At 46.7% G+C, this 20,636-nt stretch overlaps 6 protein-coding genes across 6 annotated transcripts; 4 read left to right on the top strand and 2 right to left on the bottom strand.

The window, feature by feature from the left end:
- Positions 1–94: 94 nt before the first annotated feature.
- Positions 95–274, bottom strand: N7462_006548 (uncharacterized protein; the record flags this gene model as incomplete). The annotated part of the gene is made up of 1 exon (XM_057078266.1): positions 95–274. The coding sequence occupies one exon, from the start codon at positions 272–274 to the stop codon at positions 95–97; it is 180 nt and encodes a 59-aa protein (XP_056933846.1).
- A 3,231-nt stretch (positions 275–3,505) lies between these two features.
- N7462_006547 (sugar porter family MFS transporter) lies at positions 3,506–5,539 on the top strand (the record flags this gene model as incomplete). The annotated part of the gene is made up of 8 exons (XM_057078265.1): positions 3,506–3,577; positions 3,630–3,681; positions 3,734–3,989; positions 4,054–4,302; positions 4,351–4,633; positions 4,723–5,075; positions 5,134–5,264; positions 5,313–5,539. 8 exons carry the CDS (start codon positions 3,506–3,508, stop codon positions 5,537–5,539), a joined length of 1,623 nt encoding a protein of 540 aa, XP_056933845.1.
- Positions 5,540–6,454: 915 nt separating this feature from the next.
- Positions 6,455–7,935, top strand: N7462_006546 (histidinol dehydrogenase family protein; the record flags this gene model as incomplete). Its single annotated transcript, XM_057078264.1, has 3 exons — positions 6,455–6,819; positions 6,902–7,607; positions 7,666–7,935. 3 exons carry the CDS (start codon positions 6,455–6,457, stop codon positions 7,933–7,935), a joined length of 1,341 nt encoding a protein of 446 aa, XP_056933844.1.
- A 1,487-nt stretch (positions 7,936–9,422) lies between these two features.
- Positions 9,423–10,488, top strand: N7462_006545 (uncharacterized protein; the record flags this gene model as incomplete). Its single annotated transcript, XM_057078263.1, has 4 exons — positions 9,423–9,600; positions 9,660–9,729; positions 9,800–10,225; positions 10,308–10,488. 4 exons carry the CDS (start codon positions 9,423–9,425, stop codon positions 10,486–10,488), a joined length of 855 nt encoding a protein of 284 aa, XP_056933843.1.
- Positions 10,489–11,375: 887 nt separating this feature from the next.
- On the bottom strand, positions 11,376–14,180 carry N7462_006544 (uncharacterized protein; the record flags this gene model as incomplete). Its single annotated transcript, XM_057078262.1, has 7 exons — positions 11,376–12,670; positions 12,737–12,905; positions 12,985–12,988; positions 13,039–13,163; positions 13,229–13,313; positions 13,565–13,789; positions 13,846–14,180. 7 exons carry the CDS (start codon positions 14,178–14,180, stop codon positions 11,376–11,378), a joined length of 2,238 nt encoding a protein of 745 aa, XP_056933842.1.
- A 1,633-nt stretch (positions 14,181–15,813) lies between these two features.
- N7462_006543 (uncharacterized protein) lies at positions 15,814–19,393 on the top strand (the record flags this gene model as incomplete). The annotated part of the gene is made up of 6 exons (XM_057078261.1): positions 15,814–15,857; positions 15,925–16,086; positions 16,144–16,837; positions 16,888–17,069; positions 17,124–18,241; positions 18,300–19,393. 6 exons carry the CDS (start codon positions 15,814–15,816, stop codon positions 19,391–19,393), a joined length of 3,294 nt encoding a protein of 1,097 aa, XP_056933841.1.
- Positions 19,394–20,636: the final 1,243 nt, after the last annotated feature.

The following is a 20,636-nucleotide window of genomic DNA, read 5'->3' as shown; positions in this document are numbered from 1 at the left end:
AGGACCATGTAACAGGACACTCTATGGCTGTGACGAGGTACGCCGTACGGTATTAAAAGAAGATCGAGATTAAATTAGCAAAAGGGGGGGGGGGCTATGGGAGTCCCAGCGCGCAACCACCACGTTGCGCGCGCCGGGTCGTATTCGTGTCCAGCGAGGACATTTCGGGTTCGGCAGATGCAATGGTTGCCTGTTGCTGTGGAGCCGTTGGGGATTGGATGATGGGTGATGCAAGGTTGCCAAGATGCAAGGCTTGGGCGACTTCATTCATCATCATGGCGGAGCGCAAAGGTTGGAGGACGGGATAGTTCTAAATTTTGCCCCGATGCTTTTCTTGTTTCCTGGATGGGGTATGGAGAGCGTTAGTGCTGGTATGAAGCGCACGTTCTGATTCCCCCTTTAGGTGACTTAGAGAACGACTTGCCTGCACGAGCCAGTCGCTGCGCCACAGAGCCCTGGTGGAGATCGGGGGGCGCATGCTGACCTCATAATCGTCAGCTTGCGTGCGGTCGCGCGCAACTGATTCTCTTCCTCCTCTGCTCGCTGGTGCCAGAGCGCGATGCTTTGCAGGAGGCGGCTGACAGATGCATTTGGCTGACCAGGAGCGGAGACAGTGATTCGTAGATCACGAGTCTAGATTGGCGGTCTGGCCTGCTGTGACTTGGTTGAGGGATATTGTAAGGCTTGATTTGTTGGATTGACACGATGCGCTGAATGGTCCCTCATTCGGCAAACAGCCAACAGAAATCCAGTGAGATCTGATCCAACGTTCAGACTCATGATCAAAAGGAGATTAAAGATAAATGAGTAATTGATTGTCTCGCAGGCGGTACAACTAGGCTGATTATCCCAGCTTACAACATACGCTTGACACTGCGAAAAAGTAAATCCAAACACTGAATACAAGCAAAAGACCAGACCCCGGTATTCTTGAATCGCCGAAATGAGAGACTTCGAAAAAGGATGGATACTCATTTCCTGAATCTCTCAATCAGCCCCTTACTATTCAGCTAGCCCCCAAGGAAGGACTCCTTACGCCCGTAATAGCACACAGCCTGTCATCGTACCCAGTGATTGGGGCCAAATCACCAATACCCTTTAGGCAAGGAGCGCGGCTTACTGGTGATGGTACAACACAAACAATTTTCGTTCATGGAAATAAGGGAACATCCGAACCGTCCAGAATCCTCTGGCGGTCGGTCGGAGTCAACAAAGCAAATCACCAAGCCACCACATGCGCGAACATGTCGTAGAAAGGGCTCAGAAAGAACAAATGCAGGAAGAGACTGTATGCAATATGACATGGAGACACATTCATCGAAATCACTACTATAGGGAAAGACCATAGGCTCAAGGAGGGCATTTCATACCGGACAATTATCACCCTTCTCTATAGAATACTCAGATATGTCTATTTGAGTGTTTCTTAGAGTCTATGATGACTCAGAGAATCATCCTATCTTGCTCAAAAGGGGCCAACTTAGAAGAGATGATGATACTGACCGCGTCGTCAGCAATCTCAGCCCATGAGACCCGGAGATCTCCGTTTGAATTCGGTTCAAGCCCATCTAGATTCAGCTTATTGATTAACCTAATGGTACTAAAGGGCCTCCAGAATGGTCTATATAGATTATAGATAGATGAGTTGTGAACTCAATATTCATTTGTCATAACAGACTTTATCATGACAAACCTACGAAGATAGGTTTATACATTATATAGTGGTAACTGCTCAGTAGAATTGGTGTATATCGTACTAGTTATACCAAGGATCTTTCCAGGACATCCCAAAAGAGAACTTCTTGAAGAAAACTAACTCGAACCATCGTCTGCTGAATAGTCCGTAATATATAACCTACTTATAGAAAATTTACTATATACAATATCTCCAAACGCTGTAATTGCAAGGTAGTGGCCTGTTGATTAGGCCAGGGTCTTGACCAGGCCAGGAAAAAGACGAAAATCGAACATAATCGTATGATCGGGAGGAACAACATATAATATGGGGAATTCGATAACTAAATATTCATCTTCCATTGTTTGCTCTCCTCCCAAACCCCACGAGATATATCTTGTACCAAGTCGTTTGACAGTATTCTCAAATTCACCATTGCCACAAGAGATGATCTATTACATTCAAGTCGTGATATTTCAGTTCAATTACTCAAGATTGAGAAAGAAGAGCCCCAGTCACCTGCTGATAATTCTCTGCGATGATCCACGACATCTTCAATTATAGTGTGCAAAGCCAGGTGCCAGTTTGAGTATTGATATCTGCCAGGTTGTTGCCTGTATCTGCTTGATAGAATCCTGAATCCTGAAGTCCCCTCTCCAAGTTCGAAACTTCAGCTTGAACGAAGCTGGTCAATGAATATTTTATCTGTAGAATCTTGAAACTTTTGTATCTTATCATGCTTTTCGCCAACCTGTATTAAGGATTATATAATATATTGATCAAAAGACACTCCCCGCAGTTCGCCCCCTGCATTTGCTCTTCAATCTCAGCTTTTAGAATATCTGCCAGGCCAGAGCTGCTTTTCAAACCATGTGGTCCTTAGGCAAACACGTGCTCCGTCGAAGATGAAAATTTTTGCGGGCTCGAATCTTTATGTGGTTCCTAATGAAGACCACCAGAAAGAGCATATGAATCTTCATTGAATCCGAACATTCGTCACTTCACGCAAGTTCATGGTACTCTCCCATTCCCCAAATTTTGAACAAATCAAAATAAAGTTTCCGGGACATCTCTACGGGCGATATTCTCAGTCCGATCGTTTCCCTCTAAGCTCCCATCGCCCCCAATCTTCAAAGAGCTCAAGAATTCGAGTATGTAGAGCCAGAAAATCGTACTATGTGGGACTAGAGCTACTACCAATTAACAGGTGTTATCATCGCCCTGGAGTTCCTAGAACCACTCCAGTAAGGAACTTGGATTCCGGACCCCGAATCTGTACATTGACGTAGCTTGTTGTTCAGTACCGCTTGTGGGCATTGAGGACTTAGTGTTTAACCCAAATTGTGTGCGTAGCCCATCGTCGGCATGATGCCCATACGTGCAGCCAGCACGGGCCCCTCGGCTCCGTTGCCCAAGATGGACTGGTATCCAGGGACCCGTACATCCTCCTCCGATCCTCCGAATTTGATCGCCCCAAACTTTGAGCCCGACCATTCAATGCCCATTTTTATTACAAAAATCCACACCTTCCACATCATTGTGATTTGGACCGAAATTGGCTCGCCTCAATTACCTCCCCACGTTTTCCCCCGCATTCACCCCACAGCCCACAGCACCCACCTGCGAAGTGTACATTCCGGGGTTGACCAGGATCATTCCTCCTCGACCCCCTGAAATAGTTAGTCCTATTACGAAATAACTCGATTCTATTTATATGGCGCCGAAATCGCAATAATTTGTCTTTTCCCATGTGGCTAGGATTCTCTAGCACGTATACTTTGCTGTCTCTAGTTTGATCATTGCGTATTCGACTGCATATTTTCTTTCGATATGACTGTAATCAACCAAAAGAAAGAGCCTTATTTTGGCTTAACAGGAGGATGGCTCACGTTCTGGGTTACAGTATGATGGTTAGTCCTTGCCTTATACGGAGGCTGAATTAACAACCACGCAGGTTGCTTGCGCGACAGACATGTCCTTATTTGGCTACGACCAGGGAGTTTTCAGTGAGTCTAAATATCATGTCTAGATTCAATTTGACTCATGGATTCAACACAGGCGGCGTGGTGATCACCAAGGACTTTCTCGAGGTTCATGATCTGGTTGGGCCTACAAAAACCAAAACCCTTTCCACCGTGACGGCTATTTACGATATCGGCTGCTTCATCGGTGCCATCGTTGCTTTTACAGTTGGAGAATCATTGGGGCGGAAAGCCTCCATTATGGTTGGAACAACCATCATGGCTGTGGGCACTATCCTCCAGGCAAGCTCGTTCAGCTTGGCACAGATGTTTGTTGGACGAATCGTGCTGGGGTAAGTAGCAGACCTGCAAAGGAAACCAGAGGCACTCTGTTCTGACTTCAAAATGCCCTCGCAGAGTCGGTAATGGTATCAACACAGCCACCGCGCCTATATGGCAGACAGAGACATCACAGTTGAAATGGCGTGGCAAACTTGTTGTCTTTGAGATGATGATGAATATCGCGGGCTTCTGCCTAGTTAACTGGATCAACTATGGTTTCTCCTTTGTCGGTGGCCCCATTGCCTGGCGCTTTCCGCTCGCCTTCCAATTCATGTTTCTATTCGTCCTCTGGTTCACCACTCCTTGGCTTCCAGAGTCCCCAAGGTAATGTGACATTTTATAACTCTTAGAATTCAAGTCTGAAGATAATAGGTGGCTTCTTGCTCATGGTAGAGAAGAAGAAGCTATAAAGGTTCTCAGTTGCCTGGAAGCGAAGCCGGTTGATGACCCCTTTATCATTACGCAGTGCAATGAGATCAACTTCAGCGTCCGCTACGAGCGTGAAAATGGCGTACGATGGGGGGATATCCTGCGAAAGAAAGCGAACGACACAAAAACTTTGCGAAGACTTGTTCTTGGTGCTGGCAGTCAGTTCATGCAACAATTTGGGGGAATTAATATTATGTCCTATTATCTGCCTACAGTGCTTATCAATGTGAGTTAAGCTGGTCGATGAAGCGTCTATCAGTTGCTTTGTCGAAGCATGACCATGGATGGAATGTGCTAAGGAAGCTCTCACTTTAGTCTGTCGGTCTTTCTGATGAGCTCTCTCGTCTGCTCTCAGCGTGCAACGCCGTGTCATATTTAGTATTCTCTGGTATTGCAGTGTTGCTAATCGAGAGAGTAGGCCGTCGTGGCTTGATGATGATTTCAACATTCGGCCAATTCATTTGCTTCCTAGTGATCAGCGTTTTGCTCCGCTACTCGGACGCGAGTGGCCAAGGGAATAATTATGCATCGGCATCGGTCGCATTTTTCTTCCTCTATTATGGTGCATTTGGTATTGGAATGCTTGGTATCCCATGGTTGTATCCAACTGAGATCAATTCTTTGCCAATGAGAACGAAGGGAGCAGCTGTTGCAACAGCTATGGACTGGTTTGTTCAGTAATTCACATCATGACAGCTGCAATAGTGTCTGACAATGGATTTACAGGATCACGAATTTTGTCGTCGTCGAGATTACCCCCATTGGGATCCAGAATCTTGGTTGGAAATTTTGGCTTGTTTGGACTGCAACCAATGCTGCCTTCTTGCCAATTCTATACTTCTTCTATCCTGAGACAGGTAAGTTGTAATTGATGAACCTCAAGGGCTTCTGAAACTAATCTCCAGGTGAAGCCAATCGGAGTCTGGAAGATATGGACGCATACTATAGATCCAATCCTCCTTTAATCGTCACCACGGATCCGGACGCTGTTTCCAGAAAGCGCCCCCGCAGATACATTGAGCATGAAACTCTCGTAATTGAGAAGACAGCTGCAGGCTTGGATTGCACGTCAGGCGTTAAAGAGAATCATAATCATGTTGAGCGAGTTGATGAAGAGGCAGGCAAGAACTGAATTATTTGACGATCTCACTGTCCTAGAATTATATACTATTTGAATTCTCGAGTTAAATGATATTGAATTCATGAAACTTGATCCTCATTTGCTCGAATTTTTGCAATAATAAGGGATGTGAGACACAATTAAGGAGTTTTACGACCCACGTATTTCGATCGCCCTACAATTGGATCGCAAAATAACAGAAATACCAAATATACAAATTTCTAAATCCCTTTCTCACGACAACTTATGACAGATAATTATTGAACAAGCCTAGGAAGCACTTTGTTTTGGATAGGTGCAAGTTATATGACGTGTCGGTCTAGGAAAAGTCGTGGGCATCAAGGCGAGGAAGTGCCAATAAGAATGGATATATTTGATGTATTCGTTACTTTTGCCATTTTCATGTAGCTTACTGAGTCCGAGTACATCTATGCCTGACCTTTGAAACTTGTGGGTCGGGGGGGGATAATTGACCCCACTGGGACGTTAAATGGCTGCCGAGGCGGAACTTGAAGAAATCTCGGGGAAGTTTCCCTTTCACTGACCATGGAATTTGCAAGTTTTGCGTTGTCATTGGTTCTGCAATAATATTGGAAATTAGTCTTGTCAACATCCCCAGAGTCATCGAGCCGAATGTGGGTCTCTCGCCGAAGCAACACAAAATTCAGTGATCCTCCGATCTTCTCCCTCTGTAGCGATCCCGGGGTGAAACTACAAATCCGGGGCGAGAATTGGGCCTCGGAATGAAGTCCGAGGATGATTCGGACTATAGATGATACAAACTATGAGGACCAACTATAACGGTCTCGCCCTGGTTCGCCTATATAAACACCATAATTGTAGAGATTCAAATTCTTTTCCACCCTTTCAGACCAGATACAGTTTGAGAAATTGATAGAAGAACGCTACTGGAATATCAACAAAATCATGGGTCGACAATACCTCAAGGAAGTTACTGGTTTGCCTGGAGTTGAGCCATCTCCTAGAGCCGACGTGCCTCTCATCGTTGAAGAAGTGATTAGGTCCATTCGCCAGGAGGGCGATGTCGCTGTGAGGAGATATTCCGAAAAGTTTGACAAGTGGTCACCACAGAGCTTCAAACTGTCTCAGACTGATATTGAGGCTGCGATTGCCAGTTGTCCCAAGCAAACCATTGACGATATTAAGGAAGTCCAATTGAATGTGAGGGCCTTTGCTGAAGCGCAGAAAGCTTCCCTCAAGGACTTTGAGATCGAAATCCGACCTGGAGTGCATCTAGGACAAAAGAATGTTCCAATTGATAATGTCGGGGCGTAAGTTGGCAACATATCTTCTTTATATCAGGTCCTTTATATCTTCGCATAATGGTCTAAATAATAATCCCTTCCATTGCAGATATATCCCCGGCGGACGATATCCCCTCCTTGCATCGGCACATATGACCATTTTGACTGCCAAGGTTGCTGGTGTCAAGAATGTCATCGCCTGTACGCCGCCAATCAATGGTAAAATTCCGTATAGCACTGTCGCCGCTATGCACTTGGCAGGTGCCGACGAAATATTCCTCCTAGGAGGTGTTCAGGCAGTGGCTGCTATGGCAGTGGGTACGGAGACCATTCAGAAGGTGGATTTCCTTGCGGGACCAGGCAATGCTTTTGTGGCCGAGGGCAAGAGACAGCTCTTTGGAGAAGTGGGCATCGACCTCTTCGCTGGTCCCACCGAGATTTTGATCTTGGCCGACGATACTGCCTCTGCCTTCACTGTGGCAACGGATTTGATCTCTCAGGCGGAGCATGGCCCCGATACCCCTGCTGTGCTAATCACAACCAGCTTAGAGCTTGGGCGCAACACCATAGATATTGTGGACAATCTCCTTAACTCTTCCGATTTGTCGACTGCGGCGGTCGCCAAGACATCATGGGAGGCCTTTGGAGAAGTTATAGTAGTTGACACCATGGACGAATTGTGGGAGCTTGGCAACCGGTATGCGAGCGAGCACGTCCAGGTCTTCACCCGGAATCCGCGTGATGCATTGGAGCGGATGACCAACTATGGTGCCTTGTTTCTTGGTGAAAAAACATGTGTTTCTTTTGGAGATAAGGTACGGCCAATGCAATCAACTTGAAAATTTGAAAGCTGATTAACGACTTTCAACATAGGTTATCGGTACTAATCACGTCCTGCCTACACGCACCGCCTCCCGTTACACAGGTGGTCTGTGGGTTGGCAAGTACCTGAAAACCTGTACCTACCAAGAGGTCACTTCTGACGAAGCCAGTGGAGGTCTTGGCCGACTCTGTGGAAGGGCTGCCCGAGCAGAAAACTTCGAAGGACATGCACGCTCTGGTGATCTTCGTGCCTACAAGTACAAAAAAGATGGGTTTGAGTGGATCGGAAAGTCACAAGCGGGAAGCGGGAGCCGTCTATAAAGGTGCAATTATTCATGCTGGAGATCATTAATTTATGACTAGAGAGTCAATAAATTTCTTCCATTTGAAAGAGAAAAGGCCTTTTTCCAGCGCTCTTGTGGCTGGAGGTTTGATGTAATTCTGCTTCTGTGTTCAGAAATCTCATTTTTATTCAAGAAGTAGTAAGAGTCATCGCCATAACTTCGGTAATTTTATACAGAATAATACTCGCGGCTAGTGATTGTAGTGGGGAAATGGCCTACAAAGGGGGATCTCTAATTGGAGGATATCTTTCCGGTACACAGTCCTTACAGGATATAGCCTCAGTTCTCCAATAGGGAGATATATCAACTCTTACACTCTCTTTGCTCTATCTGCTTCTGCTTCCTATAGTGGAGGCTTCCTCCACTGTGGTGTGTGGTGGTTTGTATGCTGGTTTGTTGAGGCTATATCATCCTGCCTGCATTCTCAGGCTTGCCGCTGAGCGCCCTGGTTCATGATGTAGAAGGGTAAGCTACACCTTCAGGGATATGTTCACGTGTTTCTATATCCCTCAGATTTTGAAGGTCGCACGCACCAGTTTATTAATATCGAACCATCGCGAGATTAATCGCCTCTCGAACTGAGAAAGACATTTGGTAACGCGAGGTGGAAGCGGTCGCTTGGCAGCACCTTTTGGGCGCATTGGCTGAGATAGTGGAAAATTCTTGGCTTCGGCTGATTTGCCTGAGCTACGGCAATTGAGCCGACTTCAGTGCAAACGGCAATTACAGCGAGCCTATAGGAAACGGATCTCAGTAGTCAATCACCAATGCAAAATGACACCGTACATCAAAATAATGCAGTTGACAAATTTCTCTGAGATTTTGGGATTTATGTGTAACATTTTTTGAATGATTCCATAATTGCTTCATTATGCACCTATCATTTTTTTTCACCTGGTATTATTTCCTATTGTCAAACAAGACACGATTCGCCGAGGACTTGGGCGTCCTAAGATAGAGCTTCAAGGTAATGAGCTAATAACCAGCGGATCCCCTGTAAAATTGAGCATGTCATCTGATATCCACCTCGAGCAAAGCACTCGCTTGCTGACCCGATTTTTATACTACAAATACCAAGGTAAAAATGCCGTCCCCATGTTCTCAATCTTTCCATAAATTCGGCTGAAAGTCTCCTCTATCTGCCTATTCTTCCCCATTTCACATATTTCCACCTGTTTAAAAAGGATCGTTAGAACAAAATCTGCTTATTCAGCTATGCAGGTCCTGAGATTTACTCCTCGCTTGCCCAGGTTGAATAATTTCCACATTGAATTTGGGGCTGTGGCCAATTCATTTAATCAAAGGTTTTCATCTACCACACGGGCTTCCAAAAGCTACCAGAACTCTCGACCAACACCACAATTCAATTGTACCAAATCTCATCGGAATTTATTCAAAAGAACAGATGGAGGAATTACACGAATAGACGAAAGCATCAGCATAGAACGTCCTGAAGAAGACAAAATGCCTCGAAGTCCTCTTACTCAGGGCCGAAGAGGCAAGCATTTCAAACGAACACTCGCCAGCTTTTCCCTTGAGGACACAGTTTCGGTGGTAACCGGAGGCGCGAGTGGAATAGGTCTTGCCATATCCGAGGCTATTATAGCATCAGGCTCACACCTTGCCATTGTTGATATGAATGGTAAGCCATAAGGCCGTACGTATTATACGGGTCATTGAATATTAATGACCGAAATACAGGAGATGAAGCTCACAGACAAGCCGAAACGCTACTGAAGCAATTTAAAGCCGAGAACCCCGGAACTGGAGAGTGTGTCCCCTCCCTCTAGCTTCGAAACTCTGCAATAATCTTGAATATAATTGCTAATGAGCTCTTCAAGAGTGCCCAGAGTGACCGCCCATTATGCCGACGTGTCCGACCCAATCTCTGTTAACGATGCCATCACCAACATTATCACCAAACATGGCAGGATTGACAATTTGGTCACGTCAGCCGGGTTCACAGAAAATTTCAGCGCCGTCACTTATCCCCATGATCGCATGCAGAAGCTGTGGGGCGTCGTCGTAGATGGGACATATCTTTTTTCCACGGGCGTTGCGAAGCATTTAATCGATCGCCAAGCATCGGGAAGCATAGTCGTCATTGGAAGCATGTCTGGAGCTATCGTCAACGTTCCTCAGCCCCAGGCACCCTACAATGCAGCGAAGGCAGCCGTTCGTCATCTTGCTGCATCTCTCGCCGTGGAGTGGGCCCCTTATAATATCCGTGTGAACTGCATCAGTCCTGGATATATTCTGACTGCCCTGTAAGTGACACAAAAACAGGCCTTCGTGGCCTTTCCTTGTTCTGTTATCCAACCACTAACAGTTTTTGTTCCAATATTCAAGTACCCGCAAAATCCTGGAGGAAAATGTTGAGTTTCGAGACAAATGGATCTCGCTTATCCCTGCCGGTAAAGTGGGAACGCCAGAGGACTTGATGGGGGCGGTAATTTTCTTGCTCAGTGACTCTGCGGGATATATTACTGGTGCTGATTTACGCGTTGACGGTGGTTATACCCTGACTTAAAGATGACGCTGGTCACCAACCAGCGATGAGATGGCATTCAAGTAGAGGCTATCAAAGTCAACCTTTAGTTGTAACTTTGTTCAATGACGGATTCCAATATCATAATCGAACATGACTATCTGAAAATTTGTCAGATGTGAGTTTTATAAGGCCAAGCTCTCAATTATTGTGAGTGAAATTCCTTGTAATAAAGTCTGATATTCTAGAACTACGATTATTGGTGCCAGCCCCATGTTGCATATAAATGTCGAGCTCGATATATTGCCGCCCAGCCAAGGTCATTTTCAATGTCTTCTAATAGTGTAACCGCGGCTTTTCGCTCATCTTCCTTGTCGAAACAGCACCCCGCTATTGCCAAAGAAATGGAAATTAGTAAAATAGTAAACCCTGAGTTTCTGTATAGTGTACCATAATAGATCGGCTGAACAGAATTAACACGGCAGCTTCCGTCCGGCTTGCTTTGGGCAATGCCGCATATTTGTCGTGCGTGGTACAGTAGTTTTACCTGAGGACCGATTAGAATAAGCTGAGGGAGGATTCCACAACATTTCACTGACTTGTACTTTGCGGAAAGCACGGAGGCAATTGGAGTCTTGTATAGGGCTGGTGGTCAAGAGGAATATTTGAGCAAGATGAAACATTTGCCATGAGGAGGCTGTACATCGTCAGTAATAATTTCATCAGTTATAAAATCCAGGGATCTTGACCACAAACACTCCTCACAAACCAAATTGTTTGAAACACTTTACCCTCATCAAAGACTGAGACCGGGTCCATGAAGTCCTTATTCTTCACACAACCACTCCAGTGTTCAAGCAGTTTGTGAAGTTTATGCCATTCACTAATCCTTTTAGTGAGAGTATATTCATCTGCGCAAGCCATAAAATTCACCGTCTTGGCGAGGATGGTGAGAATTCTTTACTCATCAGAATATGCCTTGTCAACGTATCATCAGATGGAGAGGCCACATACTGGTTATTTACCAAGTCTTCACTACCTTCCTGTCCAATATTTTCAAGGTCAATGACCCAAAAATCTGGATCCAGTCTCAACTTCGACCTGTTTATAATAGCACACACCACTTCTTGTCGCGCGATGGACCAGAAAGCGGCCTGTGGGATGCCCCCAGACGATCCATTTACTCTTTGTACCCTGCCAAAGGAGAAAACGCCGTCCAGATGTCTCTGCCAGTTCGCGGTCGGAGCATCTAGCATTTCATAGCATGAGCAGATGACAATGGCTGCAAAGCCATACCCGACAAATTGCTCGTCCAAGTCAGAGAGCTGGTTGATCAGAAGCGATATGGCAGTGTCGTAATTCTTTTGTGCAATATGCATACCGTCTTCCAGCTTTCCCACCAGGTACTGTTGTTTAGCAGCGCACGCAATGCTTGCTGCTTTGAGTAAGGGGTCATGTATGGCTAGCCGGCATACTTTCTTGGAGAATGTTTCAGACAAGTCGGAGAGGTCCATCCAGGTTCCTACTTCAGCGCTGAACTGACGAAGCAAATCTGCTTCCTCTTTCGAAGTAAGTAGCATCGGAGGAGTCTGAATCCTTGGTGCTGAAAGCACTCTCCCTGGTGAAATCACGTTATTGGGAGACCTTTCGCTTGGTGAGCGCCCCACTGACGAATACGAATCAGCAGTCAGGGACTCGGCTATGCGAATGTTCATATCATCATTTTTCATTAAAAGCAGAGCTTGACCGGCTGCATTTGTTCTTTGGCTGATCGCTCCCCATGAACCAGGGGTATTTACGGGCAGGTGGCTCAATGTGCCCCCAAAGGCCGGAGAACTCTCAGAAAAATCCACCTGACTATCAACGCCATTTTCAGGTTCAAATGAGGCTGGATAGGCTTCCGTTGAAGAAGTTATTCCATCGCTTCGTGAAGACGATATATCTCGTGTTTCCAAGCCACTGAAGTCCCAATCAGTCACTGACGGTGCTGACGCTTGTGGTTTCGACATGCTTTGAATTGGCGTCGCAGCAAATTTCTCGCTCTCAGCGCTGTGCACAGGATCATAATGTATTCGATGTTGCGCCTGAGCGTCATGACATTCTCCCAGACTCCATTTCCCGATTCCTTCGAAGGCATACTGGTCTTCGCCAGTGACTGCACCGGTTCCGTCAACGACATTCTCGTACTCTGTGGCGATGGTGCTGGTCTCGTCAATAAATCTATCTGTCTAACGGTTAGTCATTAGTCTACAATTTGGATTTGCTCGCAAGGCTAATTACGGTCTCATACATGACGGATCTATGTCCACCCAGATATGATCCAACTCAAAGGCGCTTTTCGCGCTCTTGCTAAGTGACGGATTGTGCCAATGCTTGAAAGACAAGAGGTCGGAGGATATACACTCAACGCGGTTCTTTTCGCAATTTCTGCACGTAGGCCGTCTCTCATCGCACTTGATCTTTCGGGACCGACATGTCAAGCTTAAAGACTTATCAATTATTCAACTCTGCGTGGATTACTTATTCACAGCTACCTACCATCCTGAAAACAGTTAAACATCATGGATCCGGTGTTTTATCGGGTGTACTTACCGGTCCATGTCCGCATTATCGCTGTAGTAACCAGTTCGAAGCAAGGGATGGAGATAAAATGTATGACTTGCACGTTGCAGGAGGATGGCAGGGGATTGATTGAGGTCGTAGGGCAAATATGCCGACTGGGCTTCGGTAGATGATTATTTCAGGGGTCGCTGAGTGGCTATCTCGTGCGGGGAAAACGCACCTCTACGGTCCCACCCAACGGCTTTTGGTTTCCGAAGCGAGGCGAGGTGATCCAACCGAACACTTCCATATTCAAGTCTAATGCGCTATCTGCGGGGTGAAAGAGATACACAAAGTGGGGGATAATGTGGATAGCTTTTGAGGTAGTACACTTTCCTCGTTCATGGAGAGAGTTCTTGTGTCGGTATCCTCCTACCTAGAATATCAAGTCAAACGTCGCCTACGAGAGATAAACGTAATCCAAATAGATAATTTAAAGCAAAATACGAAGGTCCAGAAAATCCAGATAATTGCCATTATGGAAAATCATGAGGCTGCATTTTTAGTACTCTAGTACCATAACCCGTCATTTGGCTTGATCCCTTGCTTCTTGCAATGCTCGTAGTATAGATGAGCATAACTAAAGACATCCATGGTGTTTTTCAAGCTGTCATCATCGTTGAAAAATTCAAGACTGCCCGACACAGTAAAAACAACCTCTGCTCCCTTGCTCATGTGTAGAGTGTGAATAGTTCCGGGATTCTCGACCACATAGTCACCAGGTCTGGCGACCCAGCCATATCTGATCCTCGGAGTTAGCGGACTTCCCTTCTTTTCTCCCTAGCCTAAAAGACATACTCCTTATAGTTCCATTCTCCATTGAGCGTGACGGCAGTCACAGTGCCGCGATGTCTATGCTTGCCCAGCCAGGTGTCTTCGGAGCTGCGCAGGACGACCACAAACGTGCCTGTCCGAGTCTCAAATCGCAGCGGCTTCAGCTCAAGGTTTTCGTGCCAGGGATGCCAGCAGGTGTCCCTTTCACCGCTAATGTAAACATCAGGTGAGCTGTATTTGTCGGCGAGAGCCAGTTCTGACTTTTCGAGGGGTGTCAGTTTTGACTCTTGGTTGCCGCTCTTCCCGGGTTCCGACCGGATGGGGATGGAGGTGTCAGAGGTAGAGACAGGGTCCGACATGGTGAAGGTTTGCTAAAAGCCAAAATAGAGAAAACTGATCATATATTAGATGTAATGGAGGAGAACATGGACCAGCAGCCTTCTTAAATGGGTGTGCCCTTGCCTGCACTAGAGTTGACAGCGAATGGGTATGATTGGGTTCTGATCTACTCTGTGGCAGGTGTTGGACTCAAAATCTCGCTATGTTTCCTAAAAGACCTTTTCACTCAATTCAATTACATCAGAGCCCTGAGAAAATGTTCTGTCGCAGTCGCAATTGTGGTTCACAGACCCCTGTACTTTTTATTCGAGGCAATGATAGCGAAGCCTCCATGAGGCATGCCCCACTGACTAATGGAGAGCAATCAAGCCGACCACGAGCTCCCCAAATCGAGTTATGAGGATTAATAAAAAAGAGAAGCACATTTGCCCCATCTTGAAGCCAAAAAGTACCTGGCATGTGAACAAAGAGCGAATTTTCCGCCTGTCTGTCGTCTGCTTCTTGCCCAAGTCTAAAATACGTCAGTTTTTATTGTACAGCCTTGCTAGGTCGACAAAGAGTGCCGCTGCACAATATCAGGTCTGTTAAGGCCAGAGGATCAACCTTCCAAGATGGTGCAAGTTCGTATGACTGCAGAAAACATACCCTTGGCAGAGGCGAATGAAAGCCATTTTTTGGCTATAGAATACTACAAAAGCGGGGCGCAGCCGCCAAGCTAGGACGCCAAGCTGAAACTCACTGGACCCTGTCACCTTTTGGGAAATGTTCTGGACCACATGGAAACTTCATCAGGCACTTTGTGGCGTGCTCCATCCATGCTTACGGGCACCAAAAAGGCAGAGTATCCGAGCCGTAATCTGGAGCTGGAAAGCCAAGCTACTATATTCCTCTTGGCCTGCATCAAATGATGACTGGCAAATAAGCTGCCAATAAATTCTCCGGGCACTAACGGGATATCACACAATTTTGACATCGCTTTTGCTCTTTTGCTTTAAGCTGAAATGTTGGTGGCACATCTCGTATATGTATGTATTGGGCGCCTCAGTCGGGTTGAATGGTTGATTTGGAGATGGCTGAGTTTCAATGCAACCTTAATGACAAGAGAGATCAGCTTTAATTTACGTAGGGCCTCATTGACCAGCTCATGCTAAGTACAGGGTGGATTGACATTAGGATCCCAAATGAAGCAAGATATATAAGATATCTACGCTTCATCGGGGTCTTGTAGGGCATGTCATTAGTGTCTAAATTCTAGAGCGCTTTGGACTCAGTTAATATCTTTTTTCTTCATAAAATGGTCCTTCTAAAATTTCCTCACGTTTTCATCTTTGCGGGACTCTTACTGCAAATTGTCTCCGGTCGACAGCCCTTGATCAATGCGAATGGAAGGCATGTTGGCAATGTTTACATTATTGGACTTCTCAAGACGTGTATTAATATTTTGATATTAGATTCGGCTTTGTTGATAATATCCATACGATCAATGTAAACGGCTCAATTGAGAAGTTTGTTGATATCCCAGGCCTATCAATTGAAAAAGCTTACACCTTGCAGCTATTTGGCCCGTGATTTAATCCGTCGAGAGGAGGATGATGACTGGAATTCATGTCGTCCGAAATGCGGCTCAAGTGATGCCGCAACTTCTCGCCGGCGATGGGGTCGAGACTTGATGCCCCGCATATGGTCTCGGGTTCGGAGTACCCTTAAGAAACGGGTATGGGAAAATTTCGAAGATGGAAGTAGTTACTTGCTCGGTAAATTTAGGAGAGGAGAAGTCTCACTCGTTTATAACCGCGGAACTAAAGGAAACTCGGCCACTTTCGCTGAACTTGGCGATCTACCGCTCTCGATTGGACTTGAAGACCTCTGCGGCTGTACTGCTGTGGTGGTTGTATCGAGAAGGGCAGTTTGGTTCGCCCACTTCTTGTCAGTTATCTCGACCTTTGGCTAAAATGCTTGATTGGAAGCTCATAAATTCATTAGTGAGAGTATCTCTTTCAGCCCGAAATTGAACAAGCGCGGAACGAATGCAGCAGGAAAAGACGAATGGCAGATCTTTTTTGAGTCAGCGCTGGAATTTGCAGGAACAGGAATAGATAGCTACCGAGGACAGAGATACGTTGGCCTGGAGAGCGTGAGCAGATTCTTTGGAACCGACGACTCCCCTGCAGTGTTCATTATCACCCCTCAGAATGAAGCCGATTCCCCTAAGGACATGAGCACCAATGGGCGCAATCCTGACCCCGGGCTCACTAAATATCGAGATGGACGTCTTTACGAAGCCAAGGTTGATCTTCTCAAAGATACAATCATCCAGCTCCTGCAGAACCAGAATATTCCCGTGACCATATTTACCTACCAGGCCCTCAACCAGGATTCGCAGGTCGAAGATGCGATACTGAGCACGAGTGGGCGAGGCAAGTCCCTTTTCGAGTATGATCCCAATTACGATGCCAATCTCGCAGGCCGGAGGGGCTTGAGGCTGATCGTAGAGGGGTTTGATTACGTGGCCATGATGGGTTTGGATGAGGTCCATATCGAGAGGGGCATTATCTATGATGATTATTGGTATCCGCAGGAGGTACCAGCACTCGGTGAAGATCGAATCCTTTCAGGCTCAAGTCCCGAAGATACAGAATTGCTCTTGTGCGGAGACCAATATTTCCGGAAGCTCGAAGTATGTTTCAGTCGGACCGGCTTTCGCAACACGGCTAATCTGTCTGACAGTATACATGTTTTGCGAATGGCACTTTATGCCCTATTCTGGACGGCCAGCCAACCCTCCTTTGTGGATCTCAATGCTATCTCGAATCACTGTATGTCTGCTATGGAGCCAAATTGTGTCCGGTGCTGGACGGCCAGGCTACGCTGGCCTGCGGGGACGATTGCTATCTTCCATCGGAGTATAGGTAAGACTCCTTTGACATTCTTGAATTGAAAAGACGAAGCTGATGCGAACCAAGCTGTGTCTCATCTCAACTGATTCAAATCCACACGAGCAACAATCCTGATCAGTCAGGAATTCTCTCTCCCACCAGCACAACCAGCGCCGCAGACCAGTCCGAAAGTCTCATTACGAGCGGTGCTCCTGGTAACCCAGATCAATCGGGGAATGTCATCCCGACAGGTAGCCCGGGCATGCAAGGCGCAGAGATTGTCTTTGACGGGACCACGTTTACCATCGGCTCCCAAACAAGCACTCTGACAGCAGACGGACAAACAGTGACCGTTGGTCCCGGTGGGCTCGTCATTGGAACGACCACCGTCCCCGTCTCGCCTTCCGCGGATGAACCACAGACAATCACGGCAGATGGAGTGACTGTCACTTTGATGCCTCACCAATCTGCTTCCACGTCACAGTTCACCTCGTCGACTTTTCTTCCATCGAACACTGCCTCTAGCTCACAAATCTCAATTACCACCACGACTCCGGCTCCAGGCTCCACCTTGCCATCGTCAATTCCCAGTACCACCGCTGCTCCAGTAACTACGCCTTCCAGTAGTACCACCAGCACGGTGATTACGATCACGGCCTCCGATGGTTCCAGCACTGCAGAAATCACTTTTACCCCCACCACATTCACTGAGTTTACTGCACTTCCAGGGAAAATCACTCTGACAACATCTCCAAACGGGGTTGCCACCACTCTTGTCGTTGGACCAGGTGGAATCGCCTGGGAGCCCGTCTCTACAGGCATCACCGACAGTGGTTTCCCTCCTGTTCCTTTTCCAACAATCCCGCCCGCTCCCCAAAGCACTAGCGCGCTACCATCGCCGACTTCAACTACTTCAGAAATCTTTCCGTCATCCGTATTTCCTCTTCCGCCCATCGTTACTAAGGTTGTGACATCCGATATACCCGGAGGTAGTTCTGTGATCACCACCATCACCGGCACTGCTGATTCAAATGGTGTGATTATCCCAGTTACCACACTGTCCACATCTGCTGCGATCGCATCAGCAAAGACCGTCTTGTCTGATCTCAGCAGTCTGTCGGATGCTGTGGTCGCTTTCTCCTCAACAACTGCGGATACGTCAAAGGCGAGCGCCGTGACCACGGCGAATGATAAGGCACATTCGGGTAAGTCTATAGCTATTTCATTCATCCCTGAACCTCATAGGTTGACCGAGTTCATAAGACAATAATGGTTTTGGTCTTGGCCTCGGCATATCCTCTCCTGGGCTTTGCCTCATTTTCTGTGGCTCGGCTCAGAGTATCTCCTTCATTTTTGACACCGTGCGGGACATGGTCTTGCAGATTGTTGGAGGCACAGCAAGTGCTGGCTCCATAACAAACATTCTTGCAGACTTGACCAGTGTCATCACAACCTTGAGGGAGGATATTGAAGAGGCCGAGAGTAATGAAGGTTCTTCTACCGGAACGGCGACCAGAATCACATCTACTTCTTGTAGCACACAGATCCCGGTTACTAATTGTGAGGTGTTCTGCTCTATTGGAACATACTCGGGAGATGTGGCAACCACGTCCTGCTTCTCGACTACATGCAGCTCGCTTGTGGCCTGTGATAGCATGCCCACGACCTCGACGTCTTTCAATATTCCAATCTGCCCTGCCACAACACCGGCCTCGGGAGGCCTTTCCATATACTCCTACCCGGGATTTACATTCCGAGGCGTCAAAATAACCACGACGGAATCCACAACCGCTGTGACTTCATCTTCTGAGACTACCACCGCCGCGTTGACAACTACAATATCCACAACTACTGAGACTTCATCTACTGAGACTACTACTACCCCGTTGACAAGTACAATATCAACAACCACCCAAACATCTACAAGTACAACCGAAACCCCCACACCAACTTCAGATTTTGCAGAAAACTGCTACAGCTGGGTCAATGTCCGTCCAAGCGAGCCGATCTCTTGCGCCGAGCTCGCAGCCGACCACTCAATCACTGTGGAGCAACTACTTGCGTGGAATCCGGTACTGGAAACCACAGATGTGAACAAATGTGATTTTGCAGTCGGGTGGGCAAATGGACGTCAGAATTTTTGTATTGGCGTGAACGATCCTACCTCCACTAGCAGCTCGGTGCCAACACCAACAGCGGTAACCAAGTGCGACACCTACGACGACTGTCCTCGCTGCCAAGATGGGTACTATCGCTGCTGTCTAGCGGGCTGTTCAGGGCATCTCGTGCCGGAGTCGAATACCTGCGGTTGTGTCCAAGATGGGCACAGTGTCAGCCCAGTCTGTGGCTGTAAATAAGGTCACCCGAACATCTACATTGAGGAAAGATTTGCCTTTATAGAAAAGCTCAATGATTTGGTGGTGTTAGCAAAATAGACCTGATCCTGTTCTCAACAAGCGAGACTGATGCTACTGGATGATGTAACTGCTCATCCGCAACCAGACAATGGGCGGACTCTACCTGATATAGTCATACCAGATATGACCACAGGTCCCTATCTGTAGGACTCTGTAGAATCATTCGTTCGGAACGATTTTACCTTGAGTAGTTGCCTTGTTGAGTTTGTTGATAGTTATACATGATATTTTCTTATGACTAGGCAGCTCAGAGATAGATCCATCGGGAAATAGGTATTTCTATACATAAACTGATATGTCCTTTAGAGGGAAAAATTAATAGATCTGCTGACAATTCTGAACTATATGAAATTGAATTGCGAAGAGTGAAAGTTACATACTATGGAATGCGAGTTTCGCTATCGTGTAAGGATTCCCGCTCGCGATAGCAAATCAGGCATCTTTTTGTGCTATCATCATTAAGACTTTCCGGTAAAAAAAACGAATAATAGCTAAAGAAAAAACCATACAACAGCAGGGATTCGCTGGCGGTCTGCACACCCAACTACTAACCTGCCGGCTTGTGGCGCATATGTAGTCAGTAGTCGGGTGGCTGCCACCAAGGTGAGAGAGGGTGAGCGCCGGTTTAGCTTCGCGGAGTTGGTGTAACAAGGGCTAGTAATAGACAGGGTCAGAACCGGGTGAGAGCGGGTAAGAATCTCCTCCGATCACGCGAGGTACCGCAGCAAGTCTGTCAGCTAAGCAAAAATACGAGCCGAGTCTGAAATAGATATAGGTCTAATGTAGAGGAAGGTAAGGTGTCTTGGAACTAAGAAGCAAAAACGATATGGCAAAAAAGATGTGCGCTGGGAGGGAATCGAACCCCCCCCTGCTCTTGGCATCACATGGAAGAGAGCAATCCTAACCACTAGACCACCAGCGCAACTTATTACCAAATTCCGAATATCATTGTACTGAGGCATTTTACGATCACTTTAATTCAAAAAAAAAAATAATTGCTCAACACTTGTCAAGTACATCATCAATTGCATCACTAAAATAGTATCTATCTCTCTTTCACCACCAAAAGGGGAAAAAAATGCATCTATTGGATCATAAAAAGAACCAGAGTTTTGCGCTGGGAGGGAATCGAACCCCCCCTGCTCTTGGCATCGTATTGGAAGAGAGCAATCCTAACCACTAG

Source organism: Penicillium macrosclerotiorum (genome assembly GCF_028827735.1).
Source record: "Penicillium macrosclerotiorum strain IBT 26536 chromosome Unknown utg000006l_segment0_segment0, whole genome shotgun sequence".
Lineage (NCBI taxonomy): Eukaryota > Fungi > Ascomycota > Eurotiomycetes > Eurotiales > Aspergillaceae > Penicillium > Penicillium macrosclerotiorum.
Note: the sequence above shows the minus strand (reverse complement) of the source record. Positions and strands in the feature narration are given on the sequence as shown.